The sequence below is a fragment of the Arvicanthis niloticus genome, chromosome 14 (assembly GCF_011762505.2).
Source record: "Arvicanthis niloticus isolate mArvNil1 chromosome 14, mArvNil1.pat.X, whole genome shotgun sequence".
NCBI lineage: Eukaryota > Metazoa > Chordata > Mammalia > Rodentia > Muridae > Arvicanthis > Arvicanthis niloticus.
Window position 1 is genome coordinate 49226485 of NC_047671.1, and position 26869 is coordinate 49253353.

The window sequence follows — 26869 nt, forward strand, 5'->3', positions numbered from 1 at the left end:
AGCCAATGAGTTCTTTAAAACTGCTTTGAAAAACTGCAATGGCCAATTAATATCCATTAATTAATTATGTGTGTGCTATTTATGTGTAATGTGCATGCATGATGAAACATGACCCTGTGCTCTGTCTGCCACACAAAAGGCAGAGCAGAATATCAGGTGTCTTCTACCACTTTTCACCTAATCTCCTCAAGACAGGGTCTCACTAAACCAGATGCTTGCCTTTTGGACTAGACTGGCTCTAGGATTTCTGCTTCCAGTGCTGTGGAGGTTACAGATTTGTACAGTTATCACCACCTTTTTATGTGGGTGGAGGAGACTTGAACTGAGGTCCTCACACTTGAAAGCAAGTGGTCATACCCACTGAACCATCTTCCCAGCCACAGTATGACAATATATAATAATCTGGCTTTGTCAACAAACTCATCTGAAGACAAAGGATACTTGTTTTGTTTATAGACAGGATTTTTCTGTATAGCCCTGGCTGGCCTTGAACTCACAGATCCACCTATCTCTGCTGGAATTATAGGTGTGAGTCGCCTATGTGTGGCAGCAAAGTATACTTTATTGAGACCACTGATGAATCTTGATTCAATATCTTAGGCTTTCTATTTTTGTTTTTTGAGACAGGGTTTCTCTGTCTATCCCTGGCTATCCTGGAACTAATTCTGTAGACCAGGCTGGCCTTGATTCACAGAGATCTACTTGTTTCTGCCTCCTGAGTGCTGGGATTAAAGGCAGGCATCATTACCACCAGGAAACATCTAAACTGTTAAGGCATACTTTGTATTGGAGCATGCACAGCAGCTCCATCAAGATCAGGCACTTTATCAAGGAGTATCCTGAGAACACCAGGGATGTCGAGAGCCCTGAGTTCTAGGAGACTGAACATAAGTGTATCCTGGGCTCATTAAAGAAATTTTAGGAATGCAGGCCAAGCATTGTGTAGACCTTGGCTCCCTCTTTGAAACCATTTTATATAGCTGTGTGGCTTTAACAAATTAAAGCTAGCTTTGTTTTGTTTTTTAAAGATCCTAAATGTTCTAGAATTTAAAGTATTTTATGCAATTTCACCTGGGTATTTCTACATCAAAGATACACAGTTCTATAATTTTATTAAAAGAAATTCCCTATGTAGCAGTAGATATTGCTGTATAGCTTCAGTCCTAGAAGGAAAAATTAGGGAAAGATAAAGTTGTGAGATTAAAATTTTAAGAGAATTAACTGGAAGAACGCCTACATTTTGTGAGACAACAAAGAAATACCCTTTGTGTCATAGACACTCCAGACTATACACACTCATTAACATATTTTAAGCATCAAAACAACCTGTAAGACAGATCACCTGCTTGAATCTGAACATGAAAGATAGAGACAGGAACTGTGTGCAAATGAATTTAGTCCCCTTTATCGTGGGACCAGAACAAAGACAAACCAATTCATCACTTTACATGTTAAGATAACAAAAGGTGAAAATAAAAACATTCAAAGTCATTCCAATTACTGCCTCTCTTCACAATCTATGTTCTCTGCTATCCAACTTACCCTGACAATAAGGATCCACTTAATTAGAGAAAGACCAAATCCTGAGATGGCCCCATACCTTCCCGCAGCTGAGGTGGTCAGGCAAAAAGACAAGAAAAACCCAATCCAGTTGAAGAGGAATGCCACTGTAAGAGTGGAGGGAAAAGATACATTAGCCAAGAACAGAAGTGTGCTCTGCAGCAGCCTCCCCACAAGCACCCTTTCTTCCATCTCCCTCAAAAGCAAAGGGAAAGACTCTCAGTCTCACGCTTGTTCCTCCATGGGCACTGCTGTCTTTGCTGCCATACAGGCTAGAAAGTAAACGAAATGCTTTGGAAATTAAACTGGAGCCCCAGAGGAATGTGATGCAAGTTTCTCATCCTCCTGCTCTGTTTTCTGACAGCTCTTAGCATCACTTCTTTTGCACTGCATTTTCTATGCTTTAATAGAGTAAATAAAAAAGTGCTCACTGCTAAGTGATGTACATAAAAACATAAATATAAGACAACATAAAAAGAGGAAAACCAGAATGACTTTGATCTATCAGAAAAATATAAGCTTACAGGACAAAACCCATCAAAGTTGCTGTACTCCTACCTGACCACCTGAGTATGAGCAGTTGTGACAACAGTGGACCCTGTGGGCCTGGAGGATTAGGCTTGGCCTGTGTACAAATGCAGCACCCATAACTGCTTTAATCATACTTTCCGTTGATGAATTCAGAGCACTTGGGTTGGTAGGCGTGACTGGTGTGTATATACTTACTGAAAAACGTTAACATAAAAATCCCATCGTTCCCTATCCTCAGCTGGTCAGCATCATCAAAATCATCCCGACCCACAAAATCTTCATCCTAAATGAAGGAAAAAGAATAAGGCAAGGTCATAATCAATTACTTCTAGACAAAGGAATGACATCAGGAAAAATACAAGGAATGAATACAAGGATCTAGGAGTGCATTTATTACTGGTTCAATTCAGAACTATAAACGTTAACACTCAGTAACTTAGAGCAGATATGAATCATTTTATTATCTCCAGAGCCTTCTAAACTAATTATTTATTTTATAGTCTAAGCTACTATTCTTAATTTTTAAATTAAATTTATTTTTATTTTATTGGTGTTTATGACTGCATGTATGTCTGTGTGAGGGTGTTGGATGCCCTGGAACAGGAGTTACAGACAGTTGTAAGCTGCCATCTGGGTGCTGGGAATTGAACTCAGGTCCTCTGGAAAAGCAGCGAGTGCTCTTAACCACTGAGCCATCTCTCCAGCTCCACTATTCTTATTATTAGTTATTATTTGTACTGCAGACTGAATCTAGGTCCTCGAAGACGCCAAGAAGGAACTCTACCATTAAGCTACATTTCTAGTCCTATACCAAATTCTTTCAAGAAAATCCTGAGCTGGGCACATCTTGAACCCCAGAACTCAAGAGGCAGAGACAGGTAGAACTCTGTGATTTCTAAGCCATCTTGACCTATATAGCAAGTTCCAGTTTGCCAAGGGATACATAATCAGACCCTGTCTCAAACAAGAAAAAAGTGACCTAAACAGGCTCTGTTGGAGGCTGTGATGGTTTGAATAGATTTGGCCCCAAAGACTCATGTTTTTTAGTCTTGACCCATGGGGAATGGCACTATTAGAAAATGTGGACTTGTTGAAGGAAGTCTGTCACTATGGGGGTGCGGCCTTGAGGTCTCCTCCTATGCTCAGGGTCTGCCCAGTGTGGAAGATAAGACTCCTTCTGGCTGCCTGTGGATCAAGACATGGAACTCTCAGCGACTTCTCCAGCACCATGTCACCCTGCATGCTGCCATGCTTCCTGCCATAATGATAATTGTCTGAACCTCTGAATCTCTAAGCCAGCCCCAATTAAATGTTTTTGCCTTTATAAGAGGAATGTAAAATAAATTAAAAAAAAAAAAGTTGCCTTGGTCATGGTATCTCTTCACAGCAATAAAAACCTAACTAAGACAGAGGCCTATAATGTCAGGAATCTAGAGCCCATTGAAGAGGTAACACTGGTAGTTCAAGTGCTTCCTGAAGCTGAACCAAGGGGCAAGGACAGAATGCTCACCCATAAAGAGCACCTGGCTATTCAATGCTCAGCAACGGTATGTTTGTACTGGAATATAGAATTGACAACTCTGTCTGTCTTACTGACAGATAGGATCTGTCCATTCTAATCTGAAAAGGCAATTATTATTTTTAGTCTAGAAGGAACATGGCCCTGACTAACACAAAGTGAAGACTATGTATTCAATGATTTGAAAGTAACTTGGATACAACCTCAAAGTAAAACTGACCACAATTTTACAAAGCTCAGTAAGGGCTTCTCAAATGAAAGCAGAATGTCTTTGGGACAAATAAAACTTGAAGATCTATTAACAAATGCTACAGGAGTTTTCTTTGGAGACTGAGACCTATACAGGGACATTGGCAGTGGTCACTTTTTTTTTGTAATTTAACAAACTTCCTCCACTGTTGAAAATTTTTATGATACATAATTTGTTTTATACTTTTAAAAATTAGCAAATATCAGGCTGGAGAAATGGCTCAGAGGTTAAGAGCACTGACTACTCTTCCAAAGGTCCTGAGTTCAATTCCCAGCAACCACATGGTGGCTCACAACCATCTGTAATGGGATCTGATGCTCTCTTCTAGTATGTCTGAAGACAGTGTACTCATATACATCAAATAAATAAATAAATCTTAAAAAATTAGCAAATATCTAATATTCTAACTTATTAATATTAACAGAATGATTCCAGATTGAAACTAGTTCTGTTTTAGTATTTATTTTGTATAATTACTCAAAGATACACTGCCAAGGATAACTTAGCTAACTTCTGAGAGCACTGTCTGTATCTTTAGTTTTTCTTCATATTCTCTGTATACCCGTGACTCCTATCACTGTTGCTAGGCTCATGCTTTCAAAATATCACTAATCTTTTCATATTCTTATTCAAAATTTGAAGATTCTCTCCCTAAGCTACACACCAGTTGCAAATGTCTCAGCTTATTGTTCCAAGGATACAAGAAATGAGAGTTCTGGTCACATCTCCAGACTCCATTCACAAACTCCTTGCTCACATAAAACTAATCATTCTATCCACAAAACCACTAGTTGAACAAATGTATGTTTTAGGTTTTTCCCTCTATCAGAACTCTAAGTTATCTACAAACCCAATCTTCTCCGTATGATCATCTAGTAAAAAGACAACGTTCTTGATGTCCACAGCTCATGTGCAGTATAGGCATGAGTATTTGGGAGCCTTTTACCTAAGCTGGATGTTAAGATCCATGTAAACAAATCTCTGTACTTACCCACTGCAAAATATATTCCACTCTATATAAAAGTACCTTTATATATCTACCTTTAACAAGTTCCTAAGCATACACATTTGTCTAGAGAATTTTAAGAGTTCTGTAATTAATCTGAGCTAATTTCTATACTGACCTATTCACCACAGATTCCAACACGTCTTCAGAGTACAGTGACAAACTTACATGAAAAAGATGAAGGAAACCTACCTCTTGCTGGAACACTGGACAGGAGTTAACTGCTATTAAAAGTACTAGACCAGAGAGGGAACACTTCTTTTGGTGACCTAGCAGAGGCATTGCTGTGGCTGGCACAAAAAGTAGATACAGTGACAGGCATAAACAGAAACCTTCCCTTGCATGAAAGACCTGCTGTAATTAGTGCAAACTCTTTCACTGGCTATATAAGTAGGCTGTTTGGGCCTACTTGGTAAGTTGGCTAGAAGACAAACTCTCCTGGCTGCTTCCTCAGTCTGCAATGTCAGACCCAATAAAAGGATCCTCATTTGGTCTTTACTTGTCTACTTTTAAGTACAGCTAAGGGTCCAAGGCTGCACAAGAGGAGGCACGCCAGAAGGTACTACCTGTTGCTGCCACTTGCTGAGTATCTACTTATCTTTGATTCCTTCCTTCCAGCATCCCATGTATTTTAGGCCGACTATGAACTCAGTATGCAGCTGAGTATGACCTAAAACTTCTAATCCTCCTGTGTGGTGGGATTACAGGTATGTGGCACCATATTTGAGGTATGTTATGCTGGGAATTAAACCTGTGGTTCTTTACATGCTAGGCAAGCACTCTACCAACTGAACTACACACCTCCTATTACAGCAATCTTATCTACAGCAATCTTAAATACCTGCTAACTCCCATCTCCAGTAAGCTGGGAAGAATCTGGATTTACAAATGGCATAATCTGGAATGCTAGAGGCACAATGTTTACCTGGATGATGCTAGGTTCATGAGTTTAATTCAATGATGTCATTTATATTTCTTCTCTTCATGGGCATCCCTAACAGCTATTAGCTAATACCAAAGTGTATACGAATCAAGGCATAACCAGTGTATTTCCTAAGTCCTCTCCTCCTACCCCTGGAGGCTTGAAAGGAAGGTGGTAGTAGAAATATTCTTAGAAATACAGGAAAATGAACAAGTCAATGATTTTCTGTCTAGTGCATCATATTCAGGAAAAAATGCTTATTATCCCAAAAGAAAATATATATTCTTAAAATTATCAGTAATCAAGACAATTCTAGTAACACAATAGTGGGATAATGAAAATAACTGAATTCCAATTAAGCAGCTCAAAACAACACAGATAAAGAAAGTGCTTACTCTTCCAGGAACCAAAGGAATCGTAGCTTCAGTCTTGGTTCTCTCCGCCTCGTCATAACTGGGCAGTGTTGTAGCCACATTATACGATGGGGGCTTTGGAAACCCAGATTCATCTTTGTAGTCAAAATATGCTGCAGAAAAAAGGAAGTAATAAAATCTATCTGAAGCAAAGGATATTTATAAATGAATGTAACACTCGGGATGACTTTTAAGTGTATATTTAAAAACCAAATTTACCACACCTTTATTTCTAGCACTCAGGAAGAACGGCAGGTGGATCTCTGTGAGTTCAAGGGCAGCCTGGTCTACAGAGCTAGTTCCAATCCAGCCAAGACTACATAGTAAGACTTTGTCTATAAGTCAACAAACAAACAAGTAAAAACAAAGACTCACTTTACATCCCCTTATTCCCAATTGTTTTGGATCACTATGAATTCAAAAGGCATTTCCTTCTGTGGAACTAGAAATGAAACCCAGGGCCTTGTGCACTGTAGGCAAGAACTATACCACTGAACTGTATCTCCAACCCTCTTTTCACTTTTTATTTTGCCCAGGCTACCCTTGAACTTATAATTTTCCTGTCCTAGACTCCTAAGTGACGACTAAACCTGGTGATAATGAAAGAACACTTAGGCAAACACTTTACATGAGCCAGCATGGTAGGACATGCCTGTGATCCCAGATACTTGGGACATGAATGATACAGGGTCCCATGCCTCAGCCCAGCTTAGGCGGCATTGCAAGATCTCCTATCAAAGGGTTAAAAAGCCTTCACATGTGCACTGAGATCTATACTGTGGTTTCCTCTTATTAACAAATTTAAAAGAAGGAAACACTTAACATCCATGTGTTCTTGTTCTTACACTCTTGTTTTTACTTCACATTGTTCTTTGATGTGCTGAGGTAACTAATTTGGTTATAAAATAATCATCTCAATGAAATCTTCATTTCTTCTTTTGAACAGTGTATTTCTAGCTCACCAACTACGCTTACAAAGATTCAGCATAACAGAAAAGATGTATTTATAAGATTAACTTCTAAATATTTTTTTTTAAAGTTTTGTAAAAAGAAAATCCTATAGTTCATCTCCCATTTTCTTTCTTTTATTCTCTAGTTATAAATTAATTTCTCTATTAAAATGTTTTCTCCGAACAAGGTCTTGCTGTGTAACCCAGGCCTTACACTACCATTGCTCTGCCTTGACTTCCAGAGTACTGATATTAGAGGTGTAAGCCACTATAGCTAGTAAGTTTAACATTTTTCTTGTAATGCATTATTGAAATTATAGCTCATCAATGCCCCTCGTTAACAGAAAACAGAAAGGAAATAATAATCTCCCTCTTCCTTTTCCTCATATTTCTCCTCATCTTTAACAGGATCTAGCCATATATAGCAAAGCCTGTATTCAAAATGTCTCCAGTCTCAGCCTTACAAGGGCTATTGCAGGCATGAACTATCATACCCAATATTCAGGTACTGGCTGTGCTGGCACAACCCTGTAATCCTAACTTTCTATCTGGGTGGAGGCAGGAAAACCAGGAGTTCAAGGTCATTCTCCCTATACCTAGTTAATGAAGATAACCTGGTCCATGAGAGACCCTTTCTCAAAACAAAAGTTCAATATCCATTTTAAAAAAAATAATGAAAATAAAAAACTTCCTTAATCTGGTCACAAATGTCTAGAAAATACCCATTAGTATGATCCAGGCTATAATAGCCCAGTGACAGAGCACATGTATATATATATATATATATATATATCCCTAATTTCAGTCTCCAGTACTTCGAGCAAATACCCAAAGAAACCATAGTCACTGGTAAGTTATTTATTAAAAGCTTTCTCCCTCATGATTAGAAAACAAAGGGTTGGAAAGCTCAGAAGTTACAAGTGCTTTCTGCCACTCCAGAGGCCTCCAGTTTAGTTCTCAGAACCCACACCGTGAGCTCACAACCTCTTGTAACTGCAGCTCCAGGGGATCCCATACCCTTTTCTAGCCTCTGCTGGCACCCACACAAACATGGCATATATACACAAACTTGTTCATATAAATTTGAAAAAAAAGTAAGGATATACAGTTATTGTAAGCCATTAGCTATACCCGAATATACCAACAATAAACAAAATCTCAGTAAATGGTAGATGTTTGACCATGTTCCCAAGTTGGAAGGCATTGCACAGATGCCAACTTTTTGTGTGTATGTGTGTCTATGGTCTATGTATGTATGTTTGTGGTGAACACTTTTGTGTCTAAGCATCCATGCATATGGGGAGGCTAGAAGTAAACACTGTATATTTCTCTATCACTTTCTCTCCCCCTAACCCCCAGTTTATGTGTGGGCTTGTGTGGGAGAGAGTATTTGGTGTACCATGTGTGCTTATGTACAAGTTCATGTGTGTGCACATATATGAAGCCCTGAAGTTAACAATGGATACCTTCCTCTATCTATAGTTTTTGAAACAAGGTCTCTCAGTGAATTCAGAGCTCAGCAATTGGTTAGACCGGCTGGCCAGAGCTCCTGCAATCCATCTGTCTCTACCCACTAGCACTGCAATTACAGATATATATGAAATCCTGTCTCAAACTCAAACTCACTCTGTCTCTATCTCTCTCTCTCACACACACATATCCTCTACAACTAATAAAGGCCCATGCCCATGCCGGGCAGTGGTGGCACACGCCTTTAATCCTGGCACTTGGGAAGCAGAGGCAGGCGGATTTCTGAGTTCGAGGCCAGCCCGGTCTACAGAGTGAGTTCTGGGACAGCCAGGGCTATACAGAGAAACCCCGTTTCGAAAAACCAAAACCAAAACCAAAACCAAAAAAAAAAAAAAAAAAGAAAAGAAAAGAAAAGACATGACTCCACTATCTAATTGGATTTATCTACCAGAAATTATATCTAGTTATAATCCCTATATCAAAACAAGAATCTTTAGAAAGAATAACCACCCCCACCCCCCAAAACAAAAAAACAAAAAAAAATTTACAATTTCAGAGGGTAGATATTCAAATATTCATCAGTAAAGAAATGATTTGGTTGGGGTAGCAAAACATAAATTGATTATGAATGAAACAGTGAATCTAAACTCTTATTATTGAGGTGGGTACACACATTTAAGGGAAGACCAACATTCATGATCACAGTCTTATAATCCAGGGCTGGGGAACAAACCCAGGGCCTCATACATGGCAAGCAAGCACTCTACCACTGAGCTATATCCCCAATCTCGTGGTGTCCCAGTCTTAGGCTGATCTCATGACATAATCTACAGTTCTTCCAAAGTCTGAAACAGCAGAGTAAGTTTGTGGAGATCACAAATAAAAGAACCATAACTACTATAAGGGAACTGAAATGTGTAGACCAACATCAGAGCTTAGAAACTAAAGCCAGACTAGAGGTTAGACTACGTTCCACAAAACCAAAATGGTGGCTTTGTGACCCCAGCCTACCAATGGAATCAATCTTATATCAACTATCAACAGCCTTCCAAGATCCAAAGTGAAAGGATGCTGAGGCTGTTAAGGCTTTACAAAAGTGAGTGTCTTCACCTTTCCTGTGAGGAAGTAGAGGCTGGGGTCCAGCAATGGCACACAGCTTTATTTGCCACTCTGCAACAATCCCACTTTATAAAACATGGAACGACTCTATTCGAACTGGTGAACTGGAGCCAAAGCTCAGGGACCATGAGCACTTGTTGCTCTTGCAAAGGACCTGGGTTCGATTCCCAGCACCCACATGGAAATTCACAACCATTTGTAGCTCCAGTTCCAGCAATCTCATAGATTCCATGCAAGCGAAACACTTTCACATAAAATAAAATATATAAATCTAATTTTAAAACAAAACTGGTGAACTTTGAAGGACTATAGCAGAAAGGATTATCAGAAACTCTAGTTACCAAAAGTTCTACTAGCATTGTGTTTTTCTCACATGCATGAGAAGCTTCTCTAATGAAGAAATTATGAAAACTAGGTGATAACTCAGTTCCTCAACCCTCCCTCCCTCCTTCCCTTCCTCCCTCCCTTCCTTCCTTTCTTCTGTGTGTTTTTATTTTGGTTTTGTTTGTTTTTGAAATAAGTTCTCATGTAGTCCAGGCTGACCACCAACTTGCACAGCACTTCTCCAGGGCTGAGGCTGCAGGTGTTTGACAACAGTTTCTCCTCCCTTTATGAGTCAGCTGGAATGAACCTGAGCTCTCCAAAAAGACAGCATGGTACATGGGGTTTGGGGCTTTGGCTTCTAGAGTCTTCTTTCTGCTTTGCTTTGCAGAGGGTCATCTTCACCCTTCATCTGTCTTACACTGTGTGTCTGTCTCCTCACCACTAATACAGCCCTTCTTTACCAGCTGGAGAAAAGGAAAGGTGTGTTCATCTGTTTTTTAGAGTAAGATAACAGTAATACCTGTTTTCACCGTGGGCTACAAATTAAAACTCAAGCCATAGAAAACTTATAGAAAGCTGATAAGAAGACAAACACCAACCAACATCTACTAGACAAGTCTGAGTAAGCTAAGCGTCAGGCAGCCCTGGCTTCAGCACCCACCTGCACTCTCTGCAGTGACGCTGCTGTATGGTGGAGGAGCATCACCTGCAGTCTGCGCAGGCTCCCCAGGCTCCTCTTCGTTCTGCAACTGAATAAAAACATCAGTATTAATATACACATAAGACAAATTGTAAAGATGCAAACCTAAAACTAGAGTAGCCTATGCGGAAGGCTGCCTGGCATTGTGTTTATTTCCTACACCTTAAAATGTGCAAACTCTGTTCTAAAGTATCCTATTCCCAGAAAGAAATAGTTTATGGAAATAATCAGACAAAAAGAAGTTACACAAGAATGATACTCCAAGTAGGCATGGTATAGACCCAGCACTTGAGAAGCTGAGGCAGAAGTATCAAGAGTTGTAGACAAGACTGGACTACATAAAATATGAGGGTTATCAAAAAACTGAAAAAGCTAAATGTAGCCCAAGCTTGCCCCAAATTTGTTAAGAAGCTGATGAAGGCCTTGAACTCCAGACCTTGCCACCTCTGCTTCTCAAGTGTGAGATTACAGGTGTGTGCCACCACGCCCAGCTATCAAACATAAGATTCAAGGAAAAAAAACATAAGTGAAGAAAACTTGACAACTTGGATACTTATAGAACTATTACACGAAAAGCTGATTTTTATCAAACTATACATTGTATAATTTTGTTTACTAAAAGGTAAATATATAAACGGAAAGATCAAGAATGACACAAATCTACAGTTCAGCACTATCTCTAGGTAATGGAAGCATAAAGGGTTTCTTCTTGTTTACATTTAGGCTCTAATTTTCAGTACTGAACATTCATCACTTGCATAGTTTCTTTAAACTCAGAAAAGAAATCTGATAGGACAAAGAACGAAAATAGGCAAACCAAGCCTTACCATTGAATTCAGTTTCTGTGTAGACATTTAACATTAGGTAACTGAGACAGCTCTGAAAACATAAACTCCTAGCCTCTGTTAGCACACTGTCTTTCCCCTATCTCAGCCTTGTTCTGGGTGGCTAAATTTTTAGTTATTTAATTGAGTGTTTTAGAGCTCAGAATCAAACTCTGGGTTTTAGGAATTCTAGGCAAGTGGTCTATAGCAGAGCTGACTCTCCAGGCCCTCCAGTTGTTTTAAACAGCTCACAATGGGAGTGTGTGTGTGTGTGTGTGTGTGTGTGTGTGTGTGCGCGCCTATTGCTGCTGCTATGGATGGCCCACCCAAGTCACTGTCATAAAACAGAGATATCTCAATAGATTATAGTTTTTAAATGAGCTGTCCTAGACTGGAGTTAAACTATAAAGGGAATTTACTGATGTAAGCAACAAGGTCTGATCCTGTTTTCAGTATTACCACACAGGAAGCCAACTGAGGTGCTTGTGAAACACAACAGCTCTTAAGGACACTTTACAAAGAAGTCCATGGTGAACTGAACAGAACAAGCTTGGGGGTCTGACATGAAGCAGAGCCTGTATCAGTCTCCAAACATGTGCTATACAGAACTAGATTACTACAAAAATTTAGTTTGACATGGGATCTTGGGCCATATTCTCAATAGCATCTATCATCTAGACACTTTTTGCTCCTATCCTCCCATCCCCGTGCTGGGTATGAAACCTAGTACAAACTTTTACCACTGATTTTCATTTCCAGGTCTTGCTTTTTTTTTTTTTTACTTTGGGCTGGCCTGGAACCACTAATCCCCTTATCTCAAATACTGGGACTACAGGCATGTGTTACCATTTCTGGCTTGAGCCCATTTTTTAGCTCTAACAATCTAACCTTAAACTTAGGGCACTCCCAAATAATTGTACTGTAACCTAAGGTAAGTTTTCCCTCGGAAATGAAAGCATAGAGGTAAAATAGCTATAGAAAAACAGATGTTCCAGGGACATCAAACAGTCAATTATTCAAAGAGCTCCTGGCAGCAGGGGTCTCCTCAACCAATGGTCTTAATATTATCTGAAGCCCTAGAAAGATGCTCTTAGCCTCTTCATAACTAATGAGCACTGTATGAGAAAAGACAGCACCAAGCAAGAGACAGAACAAGAAAGAGCAAGATGCAAGAATGCAGACTTAATTGTAGCAGTTGGTACCCTTCTGTATTTCACCTAGCTTGACATTTCTAACCTGCTTTAAAATTCTGGATTCTGGTCAAAGCAAGCATGTCTCCTTTACATAACTTGGTTTCAGAGAGGAAGCTTGGCAGTTCTAAGAAACACAGACATTTGAAAAATTCAAGAGGTAAAGAAGTCTGCCCATTCCAATAGCTGTAAGATAGGTTGCCTGTCTCCTAGCAACCTGGAAATATGATAACTCTCCAGCACAGTAACAGATAATAGATCAGAGAAATTCCAGCCTTCTTAGAAACACCATCTCTTTGGTGAGGAAAAGAGAAACATTATCAAGTCAAGATTTTTTTTTCCCTCTTAAAATACGGTTTTTAGAACCATACATTTTCAACTTTTTTTAAAACGTGGAAAAACAAAAGTAACTCCCCCAAAAACATGATGACTATGGAGGCTCCACAGGTTGGGCTGACCCCCAACTCACAGCCTCCTCCTCCTCATGCGGAAATCTAATTACTTCCACACTGCTGGTGATAAGATTAGGCTCAGGAAAGCTGCTCTAAAACACTATTCGATTACAGGAGGGAGCAAAAGCCATGTCATTCCAAAAGCCACATACGCTGACCAACATCCATGTTTAATAATGATTTGCTGAACAACAGAAATGTAAACATCTGCATTCTTATACTTTAGAACCTCCAGTCTATCACTCACCAACGAAAGAGTGAAATACATGCACCACAACTGAAGTGCAGAACATGCTGAGAAACAGTTTACTTGGTTCCATAATGGATTTTGCCCACTTTCCTGTTGGGTCCCTGGGGACCTTTCTGGTGCAGCCTACCCAGCCATGTCTCTTTAGGAGATCCTCCCTCTGGATGCTCACAGAGAATGAGCATCTTTTTTCTGGGTCAAGGCTGGAAAGGATCCCACTCTTCTTCCATCAGCTGGGTCAAGTGAGCCCAGGTCCAGCTTGACTATCACAGTATGGGACTGGCTGCAGTGAGTGGGTCTTTGAGGCAAGTCTAAAACCGGGAACTTAACTCAGAGCACACCAAATGCTACTTAGGAAGGAGGTCTCTGATGGTGACTCTGGAGACTCACAAATACTACTAAAGCTAGATTCCCCTTCCCCCCTCCATTACATTGTTTTTGTTAAAATTCAAACCAATTTTATCTTTATTGTGACAAATAATAATGATTTTTTTTTTTTTTACAAACAAAACCAAAACATTACTTACAAATACACAGTGAAAGCCAGATGTAGTGGCTCACACCCATAATCTCAGGAGGTTGAAGCTGGAACATGAAGGACAAATTCCAGGCCAGCCTGGGCTGCTACACACTGAGATCCTGCCAGCCTGACTAAGGAGCCATATACAAAGTGCTAAGTTTAACATGAAAAAAGTTTAATGTGCTCTCTCTCTCCGGCAAGATGACAATAAGCCAATAAGCCAATAATCTGACATTTCAATCTGGCTTTTTGCTTTGTCACATTCTTATACTGTGTGCTGACTTTCCCATAATCCCACTTGGTACATGGTCTTAATGAGCCATGATACCTTTTGGTCTTGATAACCTTTGATTTAAAAAATATGTATCGTGGGAGCTGGAGAGATAGCTTGGCAGTTAAGAGTACTGACTTTTCTTCCAAAGGACCCAAGTTCAATTTTCAGCACCCACATGATGGCTTACAACCATCTGTTAACTATGTCTGTGGTATACCAACATATATGTAGGCTAAACACACATATATATAAAACTTAATTTTTAAAAAAAAAAAATCATCTTATGTCTAGAAAGACATCGCAGTAGTTAATGCTTGTTCTTCTTCAGAGGACCTAAGTTTGGTCTCCAGTACCCATGGTCATATGGCTTGCAACAAGCTGTAACTCATGCTCCAAGAGCTCCAATGCTCTTTTCTGACCTCTCCAGGTAACTGTACACACCTGGCATATATACAGAGACCCACACAAAGACACAGACAAATAAATACAAATGAACAAAAGCTTACAAAAATAAATCTAAAAAAAATCTACAAAGAGGTGCTATTATTTTGTTTTTAAAATCAAGTCTACAAAATAATAGTGCATCTAAAATAAAGGGATGATCCTCCTTTGAATCTAAGTACTGTGCCTATTAGAAGTAAACACAGCATTTTAAATTAAAATCTGAGCCAGGTACAATGATACTTGCTGGTAGTCTCAACTTGTGGGGAAACTGAGGCAAGAGATTTATTTAAGCCTAGTAGACTAAGGCCAAGCTGGGAATCCTGGAAACTGAGTATATTCCTATCTCCAAAACCAAAACAAAACTGCTAGTTATGGGTGGGAAGACAGGCCTATAAATCCTAAAAAGTTAAGAGATGGGAGATAGGAGCATCAGGAAGCCAAGGTCAGCCTTGGCTACATAGTAGAAGCCAGAAATTCTCACTACAGAAATCATACACAGTTCTAATAGAAGCAACTTTGAATTTAGTTAGTAGAAAGATCCTTGTAGGGGCTGGAGAGATAGCTTGGTGGATAAAGGTGCCTGCTACAAATCTGACAACCAGGATAAGCCAGACTCAGTAATGTCCAGCAATCCTATAGTGATATGGGAGGTAGACAGGAAAAATTCTCAGAAACTCTTGTGCCATATATCCTGGAGTATGTCGAAAGGCAGAAATTAAAAGAGTCTGACTCAAAACACAAGGTGTAAGGAGGGAACCGCCACAGGCATCCCACAGCAATACACACACCACACATACACCTTCAGTTTTAAAACAAGCTGCTTTGAAGAACAGCAAAGTACATCTAGGACTGGATCTTACTAAGGGGCAACATGTAATCTTACAAGAGCGGTACCAGCCCAAGGCATTTACATTATCTAAAGACTAGAAAAACAACAACAAAACAATTCCTACTACATCAAGTAGGTGTGGTTAGGCACACCTATGACCCCAGTCCATTGGAGGCAAAGACATGATCTCTACAAGCTCAGATTCCTAGTCTACGCTTGAGTTCTGGGCTGGTCTCAATAAAACCAATTCAAAACAAACCTCACAAATCTTTACACCCACATATAAGATGTCAATATATACCTCACATAAACAAAAGAAACATGGCAAATAATGCAAACTAGTTAACAGATCCATGACATTATATTTGCATATAATTTGTTGTTGTTGAGTCCTAATCTTATGGTTCTAAAAACTTTTTTTTTTTTTTTTTTGGTTTTTCGAGACAGGGTTTCTCTGTGTAGTCCTGGCTGTCCTGGAACTCACTTTGCAGACCAGGGTGGCCTCGAACTCAGAAATCCGCCTGCCTCTGCCTCCCAAGTGCTGGGATTAAAGGCGTGCGCCACCACCACCCGGCTTCGTTCTAAAAACTTTAGCTTTTTTTTTTTCAAGGCAGGATTTCTCTGTGTAGTCCTGGCTAATTTTAGTTTTTTAAAAGACTTAATTTTATGTGTATTAATGTTTTATCTGTACATATATATGTGTGTGTGTAGTGTCTGCAGAAGTCAGAAAAAGGTGTTAGAGCCTCTGGGACAGTAGTTATAGTTATGAACCACTATGTGCTGGTAACCAAACCCAGGTCCTCAACAAAAAATAGTAAGTGTTCTTAACCACTGAGCTATCTCTCTAGGCCCTGTTGTTATTTTATCTTGCTTTATTTTGTGTTTGTTTTTCAAGACAGGGTTTCTTCAAGTAGTCATAGCTGTCCTGGAACTCTGTAGACCAGGCTGGCCTCAAACTCAGAATGCTTCTGTCTCTTGAATGCTGGGATTAAAGGCATGTGCCACCATGCCCAGCTTTACCTTAAGAGTCTAATCTTTTTGTTTGTTTGGTTTTTGTTTTGGCCCCGCTCACTCTGGCACAAAGGTTTTTATTTATTTATTATATGTAAGTACACTGTAGCTGTCTTCAGACACTCCATAAGAGGGCATCAGATCTCATTACAGATGGTTGTGAGCCACCATGTGGTTGCTGGGATTTGAACTCATGACCTCCAGAAGAGCAGTCAGTACTCCTAACTGCTGAGCCATCTTACCAGCCGGCAAATCTAATCTTTTAATCATCTCCTTACTAACTCATTACTTCAGCATACTCTAAATCATACCAGATGAGACAATGTAATTACCAGGAGGCAAACACACATTTCTGTAGATAAATAGTATGAGTATGGTATTTTACTGTCACTCAGACATAGCCAGAGTGAGAACTGTACATTTTATATTATGTCTAATGCTACTAATGTACTTTAACCTCATCAAATTCTTTTACTTTCTTTTTTAAGGTATTTTTGTGTGTGTGTGTGTGTGTGTTTAGGAAAATAAAGTATACTGTGTGTATGTGTGTGTGCGCGTGCACACGCCCACTCACTTGGGCAAGAAGAGTTCTCTACTGACTTGATATTATTATTTTAGGTATATTTTAGGTAATTCTGACAAAGTACAAGAGACTCAACTATTTAAAAGGCAATCTGATCTAAAAATGAGCAAAAGAGGGCTGGAGAGTTAGCTCAATAGGTAAAGTGCATGCCATGCAAGCATGAAGAAATGAACTCAGATCCCCAGTACTGGGCATGGTGGTATATGCCTGCAACCCTAGCAATGGCAGGCATAGATAGAAGGACGGCTTGGGCTCCTGGCCAGTCAGTCTACCCCTAATGGCAAGGGCAAGCTCCAAACTCAGTAAGAGACCTATCTCAAAAAATAAAGTGAAGACCAAATGAGAAAGGCATCCTGATGTCAACCTAATGCCTCTGCACACTGCCTGCATAGGCAAGTGTACCTGCACACATGTGTGCACACTCAAACATCCCCAACACACACACAGGAGTTACACATTTTCTCCAAAGACAGTATATAATTGACAGTAGACACAAATGCCCAACGATCTCTAACGATCTCTAAGATCTCTAAGATCGTTAGAGATACTATGACATAACACTTCACACCTACTAAAAAGACAGAAATGGGTTCTGACGCATATGGAAAAACTAGAACTGTTGGCAGGGAAAGAGTGTTTCTCAAATGGCAAGACCAGAGTTAAGACATATGTCCATATAAAATTTGATGGTACAAATTACTTGTAATGACCAAAAAATTCATCAACATACAAATGGATACAAGATCTGTGGTTTACCTATACAATGAAACACTATCCAATCAGAAAAAAAGAATAAATTGTTATGATATAAATAAGCTTTAAAAGCATTATACTAAGAATAAAGCCACTAACAAACTACTATGTTGTATGCTTTTATTTATATAAAAATGTTTCCAAACTGCAATTTCATGGAGAAAGAAAGATTAATGATTGTTGGTAGCTAGGATAATTCAGGGAGAGTAGCAGCTGACTGCTGACATGTCTGAATTTCTTACAAGGTCAGGGAAAATAATAAACATGTTTAGAAATTAGGTGGGGTAATGGTTATCCAGCCTAATGAAAATAGTTTTTAATTACTCTATAGTTTAAAAAGAATAAGCTTGGGTTGGAGAGATGGCTTGGAGGTGGAGGTTGAGGGCACTTGTTAGTCTTGCAGAGAAGCTGGGTTCAACCCTTGGCTCATAATTATCCATAACTTCAGTTCCACTGGATATTTGCTCTCTTCTGACCTCCAAGAGTACCAGGCACACATATAGTGAATGTACATACATGCAGACAAAACATTTACTATGTAAACATAAGATAAATCTTTTAATTTTAGATTATTTTAGATTTGAAAAAATTTTAAGGAAATAAATTTTAATTTAAAAAGGAAGTAATGTTTTCTATTTTTGAAATGCCAATTCTATACTATATAATTTTACTTAAAGCTTAAAATTAATTATTCTACATTACTGTTCACTTGCTAAGTCAGTATCTGTCACTCTCCATGAAAAGAATCCCATCAATAGCCCCACAAATTACCATAGGACATGTCTGTGAATGGGTAAAAAATGAATTATTGAAAAAAAAAAAGTTCCCCTGGAGTGGACTTGGTCTAGAGAGATGGTGGTTCAGTGATTAAGAGCACTGAATAATTTTCCAGGACATGGGGTTCAATCCCCAGCACCTACACGGCAGTTTACAGCTGTCTGTAACTCCAGGTCCAGGAGACACAACACTCACTTCTAGCCTCTACAGCCACTGTGCACATGGGGTGCACAAACATGTAGACAAAGCATCCATACATATAAAATAGAAATTTAAAAAATTGTTTCTTTAATATCCAGTGTTCCCTGGGAGAAGAGCTGTTGCAGGATATTTGATCACAATGTAAACCCCAAGATGTTTTATTTACTGGGGAAAACTTGTTTCTAGTTGTGGTGTGGCTCAACCTTAGCACACACCTTTAACTCCTCTGGCTGGAATATAGTCATGACCTTAGTGAACACCTTTAATCCCAAACAACGAAGGTAAAGGGAGGTGGAAACTTAAGGGTTCTTTGGAAAGTCAGTTGTGCTGGATGGTGTTTTGCTGGGGCAAACACATGAAGGAGTGTTTTCCTGAAGCAGACACAGGTGAAAGGATGTTCTGCCAAAGCAATCATGTGAGAGGACACATGATGAAGGATTCTTTGCTAATGACATGCATGTATTGGTCCATCTTACATTGCATAGTTGAGCTGCATTTGTTAGGATTCCATAGAGAGAACTGCACCAAAAAACTTCTGGTGGTGTGCTGCAGTTTTTTGCTGCTGATTTGGGCTGATTGGCAGAGTGATGTCAGCTGAGACAGACGAACGTCCTGAGTGAGGCAAGACCAGTGCAACACTTGTTGGTCTCTCATCACTGATCTTCCTTCTCTGAGAGAGCCACAGCTGAGAACTTTTCATGGCATTCCTCCTTCTGACTTGAGCCAAGGCTGAGGCCTGGCTGTCTGTTAGGTAGTGCCACCGCTGTTTGCTAACCTGACTGTGCCAAACTGGACTGCCGGTGTATCCATGAAGTGTTTGCAAGTGGATCAAGCTGCTGTTGCTGACCTGTGAATTGAACTGTGGATTTCCAGATAACAAAGACATTGAGTTTAGACCTTTCTAAACAGGTCTACTTCCCTTATATCCTTTCTTTTCCACTACCTCTGGTGAGTGGTAGGCTAAAAGGGAGGTTAAAACATTTAAGAACCATCATTAAAAGTAGTCCCTGAAAAAAATTAAAGTTACAGTAAAGTTAGTTTGTAGAAGAAAGCACCCATGTTTGAAAGTGATGTCTAACTGAGTGGCAGACAAAGTGATGAATCAGAGAAAGATTTGACAGAGTATGATATGCCCAACTCTTGAGAGGAAAGGAAATCAATGCAACGTAAGAGAGCAGTGCAGAGGAAGGGAAGGAGAAGACAGTTTTGCTAGGGCAGTTTCATACAGACAGGTTGAAGACAGAACAAGTTAGACACAGGTGAAGACAAAATGATCCAGAGAATGAGGAGCCAGAAGATTAGAACAGACTGCCAGAGTTAGTTTTAGGCCAAGCAGAGCAATTCAGTCAGAAGCCAAGAGAGAAGCCAGATTAAGCCAGTCAGCTTGGATAAGAGTTTGAGCCAGAACAGCTGAGTTGAACCAGCCAGCCAGAGTTCAGAAAGAATTAGAAAGGGTGAGCTTATTCAGCAGTAAGTTTCAGAGGCTGAGAAAACATTCTAGGCCTAGGTTAGCAGAGTTAAGGTAGTAAGCCTCAGAGATGACAGTTACTTCTGGAGAATTAAAAAATACTTTTACCAAAAGAGCTACAATCAAGACATCAAAAGACAACTAGGCTGAGATCCCACTGAAGATGAAAATAATTAGAATTACTGTCTTTTCTATTTTAAGAGCTATTGTTTAAAAAAATAGAAAGTATAAACCCAGTCTGAGCATGGTGATGCATTCCCTTAATCCCAGCTCTCAGGAGGGAGAAAGCAGAATGTTAAATTTAAGGCCAGCATGGTGTACAGTGAGTTCCAGATCAGCTACAGCATACAGCATATATATATATATATATATATATATATATATATATATAGTCTAAAATAAACAAATAAATGTGCATGTAAATGTTGCACAATTGCAGCATCAGAAATAAAAGATGATATAAATATGTAAATTTTCCAATACCAAAATGAAACCAAAAAATGCACCAAAGCAAAAAAAAAAAAAAAAAAAAAAAAAAAAAAAAAAAATTTATTATAACAATGACTTAAAAGTGCATAACAGGCAGAATGCTTCACTCTAAGAGGCAATCCTCATGTTCCTAGAGCTTCTGGTTAAAAGCTGTGTGTCTGTCCCTGGCAATATAAATACAGCAGATGAACACTTGGTTTGGCAGGGGAAATGAGGCCTTAGAAATGAGAGCAAATACAGTCAACTGTGATCACCAACATCATTTCCTTTAGTTCCCCATTCCCCATATTAGGTCATAGTGACAAAAGAAACAAGGTGGACACATAGTAGGTACTCAACTCCAATTCAACTTACCTAAAAAGCCAAATCTTGAGCAAAGTCACTACTCATCTGCAAAAGGACTGAACATCTGCAATTATGGTGCCAGAACTTTGTCTTTAGCCTATGAACCTATGGGATCAGTGTCTTTTGTTCAAATTATTTCCAGAACTGATGGATCTATCAAGACACTTAAGTAAATGGCACCAAGCTTCAGTAAAACCTGAAGCCAAGAGTCTTCCAGGCTAATGGCTTGCCCTCAGTGGGCTAGGATTTCATAAAGACTGAAAATGTGTCAAGTCTAAAAGAAACTCCATTTCCCCAAATTCTAAAGACAGAAGAGAAATCTGAGGTTTTCTGTCATGCTTATTAGCATACTAAGCACTTGGCCTCCAGGTTCTCTCAGGATCACAAGTACCAATTAAACATTTCAGAGTCCATGCTGGCATCCTAGCTCTTCTCACTTCTCACCTACCTCAACTTCCCCAGCTCATGGGCTTCTCTGCCCACCTCCTTCCCAACTACTCATTCTTCATATAACCCTGCTTCAGCTATATTCTCATTCTCTCTATCTCTGCCTGTCTCCCTCTCTGCATCTTTCCTTCCCTTCATCCCCCACAACCCTTCTCTGCCCCCTCTATCTTACTGCTCTGCTCCTGCTTCTCTCATGGCCAGATCTTCTGGGCCAGCTGTAGTGGTTTGAATATCCTGGCCCAGGGAGTGGCATTATTAAGAAGTGTGGCCTTGTTGGAGTGGGTGTGGCTTTGTTGGAGGAAGTGCATCATTGTTGGAGGTAGGATTTGAGAGACTCTCCTCCTAGTTGCCTGAAAATCAATCTTCTCTCAGCCTTTGGAACAAGATGTAGAACTCTCAGCTCCTCCAGTGCTATGTCTTCCTGGAAGCTGCCATACTCTCACCTTGATGATAATGGACTGAACATCTGAATTTGTAAGCCAGCCCCAATTAAATGTCCTTTATAAGAGTTGCCTTGGTCATGGTGTCTATTCACATCAATGGAAACTCTAAGACAACGGCCATGTTCAGTCTATTTTCTCTCTCTGCTCTGGAAATCCTCCAGATGCCTCTGTCTGTTCTCTCATATCTACAAAACTTTCCCTTTAACCATCCATGGAACAGTCATGTCCTCACTTTATATACATAAAGGAGGGACAACTCCCCAGTCTCAGTTAACACCAGATCTCACGCTACATAAGGAGACCCTGTCTCATAAAAGAGCAACAAATCCATATGGATGTTTAAAGCAACTATTCATAAATTATAAATTACAGGGGCTAGGGAGATAGCTCAGTAAATAGTTATTGCTGTGCAAATGTGGTGACCTAAATTCAGATACTACCAGGCCTGAGAACTAACTGCACTCTCCAATGACCATACAGTGGTAAAATAGCCAAATACCACACAGGTCAGGACAAGCCCATTGTAAAATACATGATTGTATTTTTTATTATTTTGCAAATTACGAAGTATATATACACATATAGGGGACACAAAGGTACGTATGCTCACACATGTTAAACATACAGGTTGTCCTTCAAAGTTAGAAAGATGTCTAACCTGTTTTCCACACACAAGGCTGGGAATGGATGTGATAATAGCCTGGTGACCTCTGTGCTAACCCTATGGCCAGAACACAGCTGGCTCCCCTAGCCTCTTATGTTTATTTCAGCCATTCTTCCCATCTCCTCATACCCTTATCTTGAACACTGATTCTCAGTCAATCTATAGAACCCATCTTTATGGAAGAGGTCATATGTAGTTTACAAAGAGTTTCAGTGTAATCATGTCTTTCTTAAGCTTTGATATAAACACAGGATTTACCTAGGAAACTTTTTTCCAAATTGTGTTGTGTTTAAATATACCTAAAAATAGCCAGGTGGTGGTGGCCCACACCTTTGCAGCACTCAGGAGGCAGAGGCAGGTGGATCTCTGAGTTCAAGGACAACCTGGTCTATAGAGCAAGTTCCAGGACAGCCAAAGCTACACAAAGAAACCCTATCTGGGGGATTGGGGGGAGGGCTTGGGGAGAAGGCACCTAAAATAAACTATCCAATGCCAGACCCTTGTAGTCTGCACCAACACCAGCTGAGTCTGCTGACTATGATGGGTGCAGAGATACCCCCAACACACATGTACAAGCTAGGGGTTCTCCCATGCAGCTCACTAGTAGAATAACTACCTACCATACAAGGTTCTTGGTTCAATTCTCAGCACTGCAAAGAAAATTTCCTAATTAGCTGGATATGCGACACACATATTTAATCCCAGCATTCAGGAAGACAAGGTGGTCAGTCAAATCTCTGAATTTGAGGCCAGCCAGGGTTCACAGTGAAACTGTATCTCCAAAAAAAAAAAATTATTAATTTTTTTGTTTGTTTGTTTTTTGAGACAGGGTTTCTCTGTGTAGCCCTGGCTGTCCTGGAACTCACTCTGTAGACCAGGCTGGCCTCAAACTCAGAAATCCACCTGCCTCTGCCTCCCAAGTGCTGGGATTAACGGCGTGTGCCACCACTGCCTGGCTTTTATTAAAATTTAATGAAGGCAGGTAATACAATAGTTATTGCCTAGCTTTCTGTCCTCTGAAGTATATTCAATAACTTTTCTTTCTTTAAAAAAAAAAAAAGGTAATTGAAAAAATGTATGTACTTACAGACAAATGCTACAAGCAATGAAGGGGCTATGATAATGGCCCCAGGAGTCATCTGCAGGCAGGTAGTATCCCCATCACTACTGTGCATGGGAAATGTGTTAAACATAGACATGCACTATGGGAAAAGGCATTCTGAAGCATGGAAGGCTCACTGTTACCAGTAGTGTAAAAGCAAATTTGTGAGAGAAATAAACTTTAAAAAAAAAAAATCTGCTAATTACCTGTGATATAAAGCCACAGGTGCTTGACTTATCAACACTTTTCCTGGGGATAGTGATATATACATCTCTCTCCCTCTCCCTCCCCCCACACGTTTTTATTTTTATTTTTTTTTTTGAGAAAGATATCTTGAATATTCGTTACTCAACTTGTAATACATACCATAGCCTGCTGGAATCAAATAACTATTTAATAGACGTTTGTGGTACATATAAGGAAAAAATTGGTATTTTTATCAAATTGTAGTCACTAAAAGCAATTTAGATGCACAGGCTGAAAGTCAATAGCCTTGCTGTGACGTAATTACATTGCTAAATTGTGTGCTGTTTGAAGTCACTGAAAAGGTGGCTCTGGAAATGAGTTACTCTCTTCCCCTTCAGAATAAAGCATGTTTATCTCAACATGTCCTTCAAAGCCTCTTGTCCAGGGATGGACTGACCCTCCTCCCTATAATAGGGAGGAAAGAAAACAGCAAAACAGCCCACAGGTAGGGATACTGCGCCCTTGAGGACTAGACGTGAACTATTTCCAACAGTGGGTATTACTGTTTATCCCCCCCCGCCACCCAAATAAAAATGCCATGAAAACCCATCCATAAAAAGAAAGCTCAACAAGGAACTCCAGCAGAATGCCTCAACTTCCCTAGCAGGTTTCTGCTGGGTGCTGTAAGCACCAGATTAGATGGTGTTATCTATCTGCTGTTATTTGTTCTTTCACTTGGGAGCCTCACTAGAGAGGACATTCTGCTCTGCCTGAGTGTCCTTTTCAATCCAGACAGAACTCCAGCTGGCTGCCTCAACTGGTTTTCCCAGTTATTTCTGGTCAACGTTTATAAGCCCTCAATTTAATAGTTTTTTGTTCTATGCCTGCTTCTGTCTGTATCACGTGCTATTTATTCTTTTACTTTTGCTTGATGTATACTTAATAAATCTATTCATTTAAACCAAAACCAAAACAAAACAAAGGCCAGGAATACCTTTAATCTCAGCACTCAGGAGACAGAGGCAGGTGGATTTCTGCACATTCCACAATGGTCTGGTCTATACAATGAATTCTAGGCTGGCCAGGGGTATAAAGTGGGATTCTAACAAAAACCAAACAAATCAAAAAAGAGAAAGCCTATAAAACCAAACAACAGAAGAAGTAACATCAAAATCCTGAAAGCTGTAAGATGGATTCAGCAGACAGGGAGGGGAAAGCTGAATTTTAAACCAGAACACAAAACAAGCAACCTGTTTTACATGGACAAAAACTCAGAAATTGGTGACACAAGGTACTGATAAGCTGGGCTGAAAAGATTTGCAAACAGAAGGGAGGGTTGCAGGGACAGTTAAACACCGCAGCTCCCAGGTCTCCTTTAGAAGGCATGAGCTTCCTCTATCAGGTATGAGCACAGCATCTATCCCCAATACAAAAAAAGTGCTATTCTTTGGAAAGTATAAAAAGGCACTTTGGGAAGATATTAGACTTTTTTTGTTTTTTGTTCTTGTTTTGTTTTAAAGACAGGGTTTCTCTGTGTAGCCCTTGCTGTCCTGGAACTCATTATGTAAACTAGGATGGCCTTGAACTCATAGTATCTGCCTGCCTGTGTCTCTCCTGTGTGCTAAGATTAAAGGCATGCCCAGCTAAAACATTGGAAGGAAATGGGTGACATCAAGAAAAAAATGGTTGGAAGATTTGCATACTAAATGCTGAGATTTCCCAATCTCTTCCCCCATCATCTCGGAGGATACTAACAGACAGACTTATAGGAAACTGGCCAGCCCAAAAGACTCAAAAGATAATGACACTTAAAACAAGCAAAAATACCAAACCAGCCCTCAAGACTGGCAAATTGGCTCAGCAAGTGACAGCATTTTCTGCTACTATGTCTGATGATCTGAGCTGGATTCTCCGGAGGCCACAAGTTGTCCTCTGACCTACACATGCATATGTGCACACATATAAATAATAAAGATGTATCTGATGCAGAACTGAATTCATTCAGCATCTATAAGTTTCACCTTAACAAACACTGAATGAAAGCTATCTGTTGTGTAATAGAACATAATTCTTGGAATTCACAAGGCCCTGAATTTCCCAACACAACAAAAACAAAACACTAAATAAAAAGTAAAACTGAGGTGGGTATGGTGACACAACCTCATAATCTTAGCACCTGGGAGGCTGAAATAACAGGATTTGAGAATTTGAGGTCAGCTGGAAATGCATAGTGAAACTCTCATCTCAAAAGAAAAAAAGTCATACTTTATATATTCTAAAACAAGAATAAAGCTTTTATAAAACCAGTACAGGAAGATTTTTAGAAATACCTTTCCTACATTATAACATGCTGAGAAGAAATTTTGTCTAATAAAGAAAAACACATAGGAAATAAAAATTCCCAGAATTCTTTGAATATTTCAGAGATATACAAGCTATAACGTTCTCTACTTAATGTGCAGGGTATTTTCCTTTATCACTAAATACTGTTTTATGATGTCACTGTAGTGTCTGAAATTTAAAATATTTAAAGAGGAAAAAGTTCATTTCTTAGAAAAAGATTTTTTAAGCTCTAAAAGATAGCTTTAATTAGGGACAGCTAGATACAATAATTATACCAGCTCTGTATACATAGAGCACATGACCAACCCCAACAGCCTTAATTAGAGATAGCTAGATAAACAATTTTACCAGCTCACTAAAAATCAGTGAAGATATGCCTACCCACTGCTGAGGTACTTTCCAATGTAATCAGAGATTCTCATCTCAATATTGTCACTAAGATGTAAAGTCGTAGATCTAAAATCATTTAGATTAAATCTATTTGAAAGCTATGAGCTCAAAGCCAGACTGGGC

The 26869-nt window shown here is 39.5% G+C and overlaps 1 protein-coding gene across 2 annotated transcripts in view; it reads right to left on the minus strand.

Moving 5' to 3' along the window:
• Window positions 1–26869, minus strand: part of Ndfip1 (Nedd4 family interacting protein 1) — a 49917-nt gene that overhangs the window by 13133 nt on the left and 9915 nt on the right. For both annotated transcript variants that reach the window (XM_034518039.2, XM_034518040.2), the window contains exons 2-5: window positions 10726–10813; window positions 6184–6314; window positions 2287–2374; window positions 1543–1667 (exon numbers count right to left, since the gene is read on the minus strand). In XM_034518039.2, the coding sequence (XP_034373930.1) occupies window positions 1543–1667; window positions 2287–2374; window positions 6184–6314; window positions 10726–10813 (432 nt within the window). The remainder of the gene's footprint in view (window positions 1–1542; window positions 1668–2286; window positions 2375–6183; window positions 6315–10725; window positions 10814–26869) is intronic.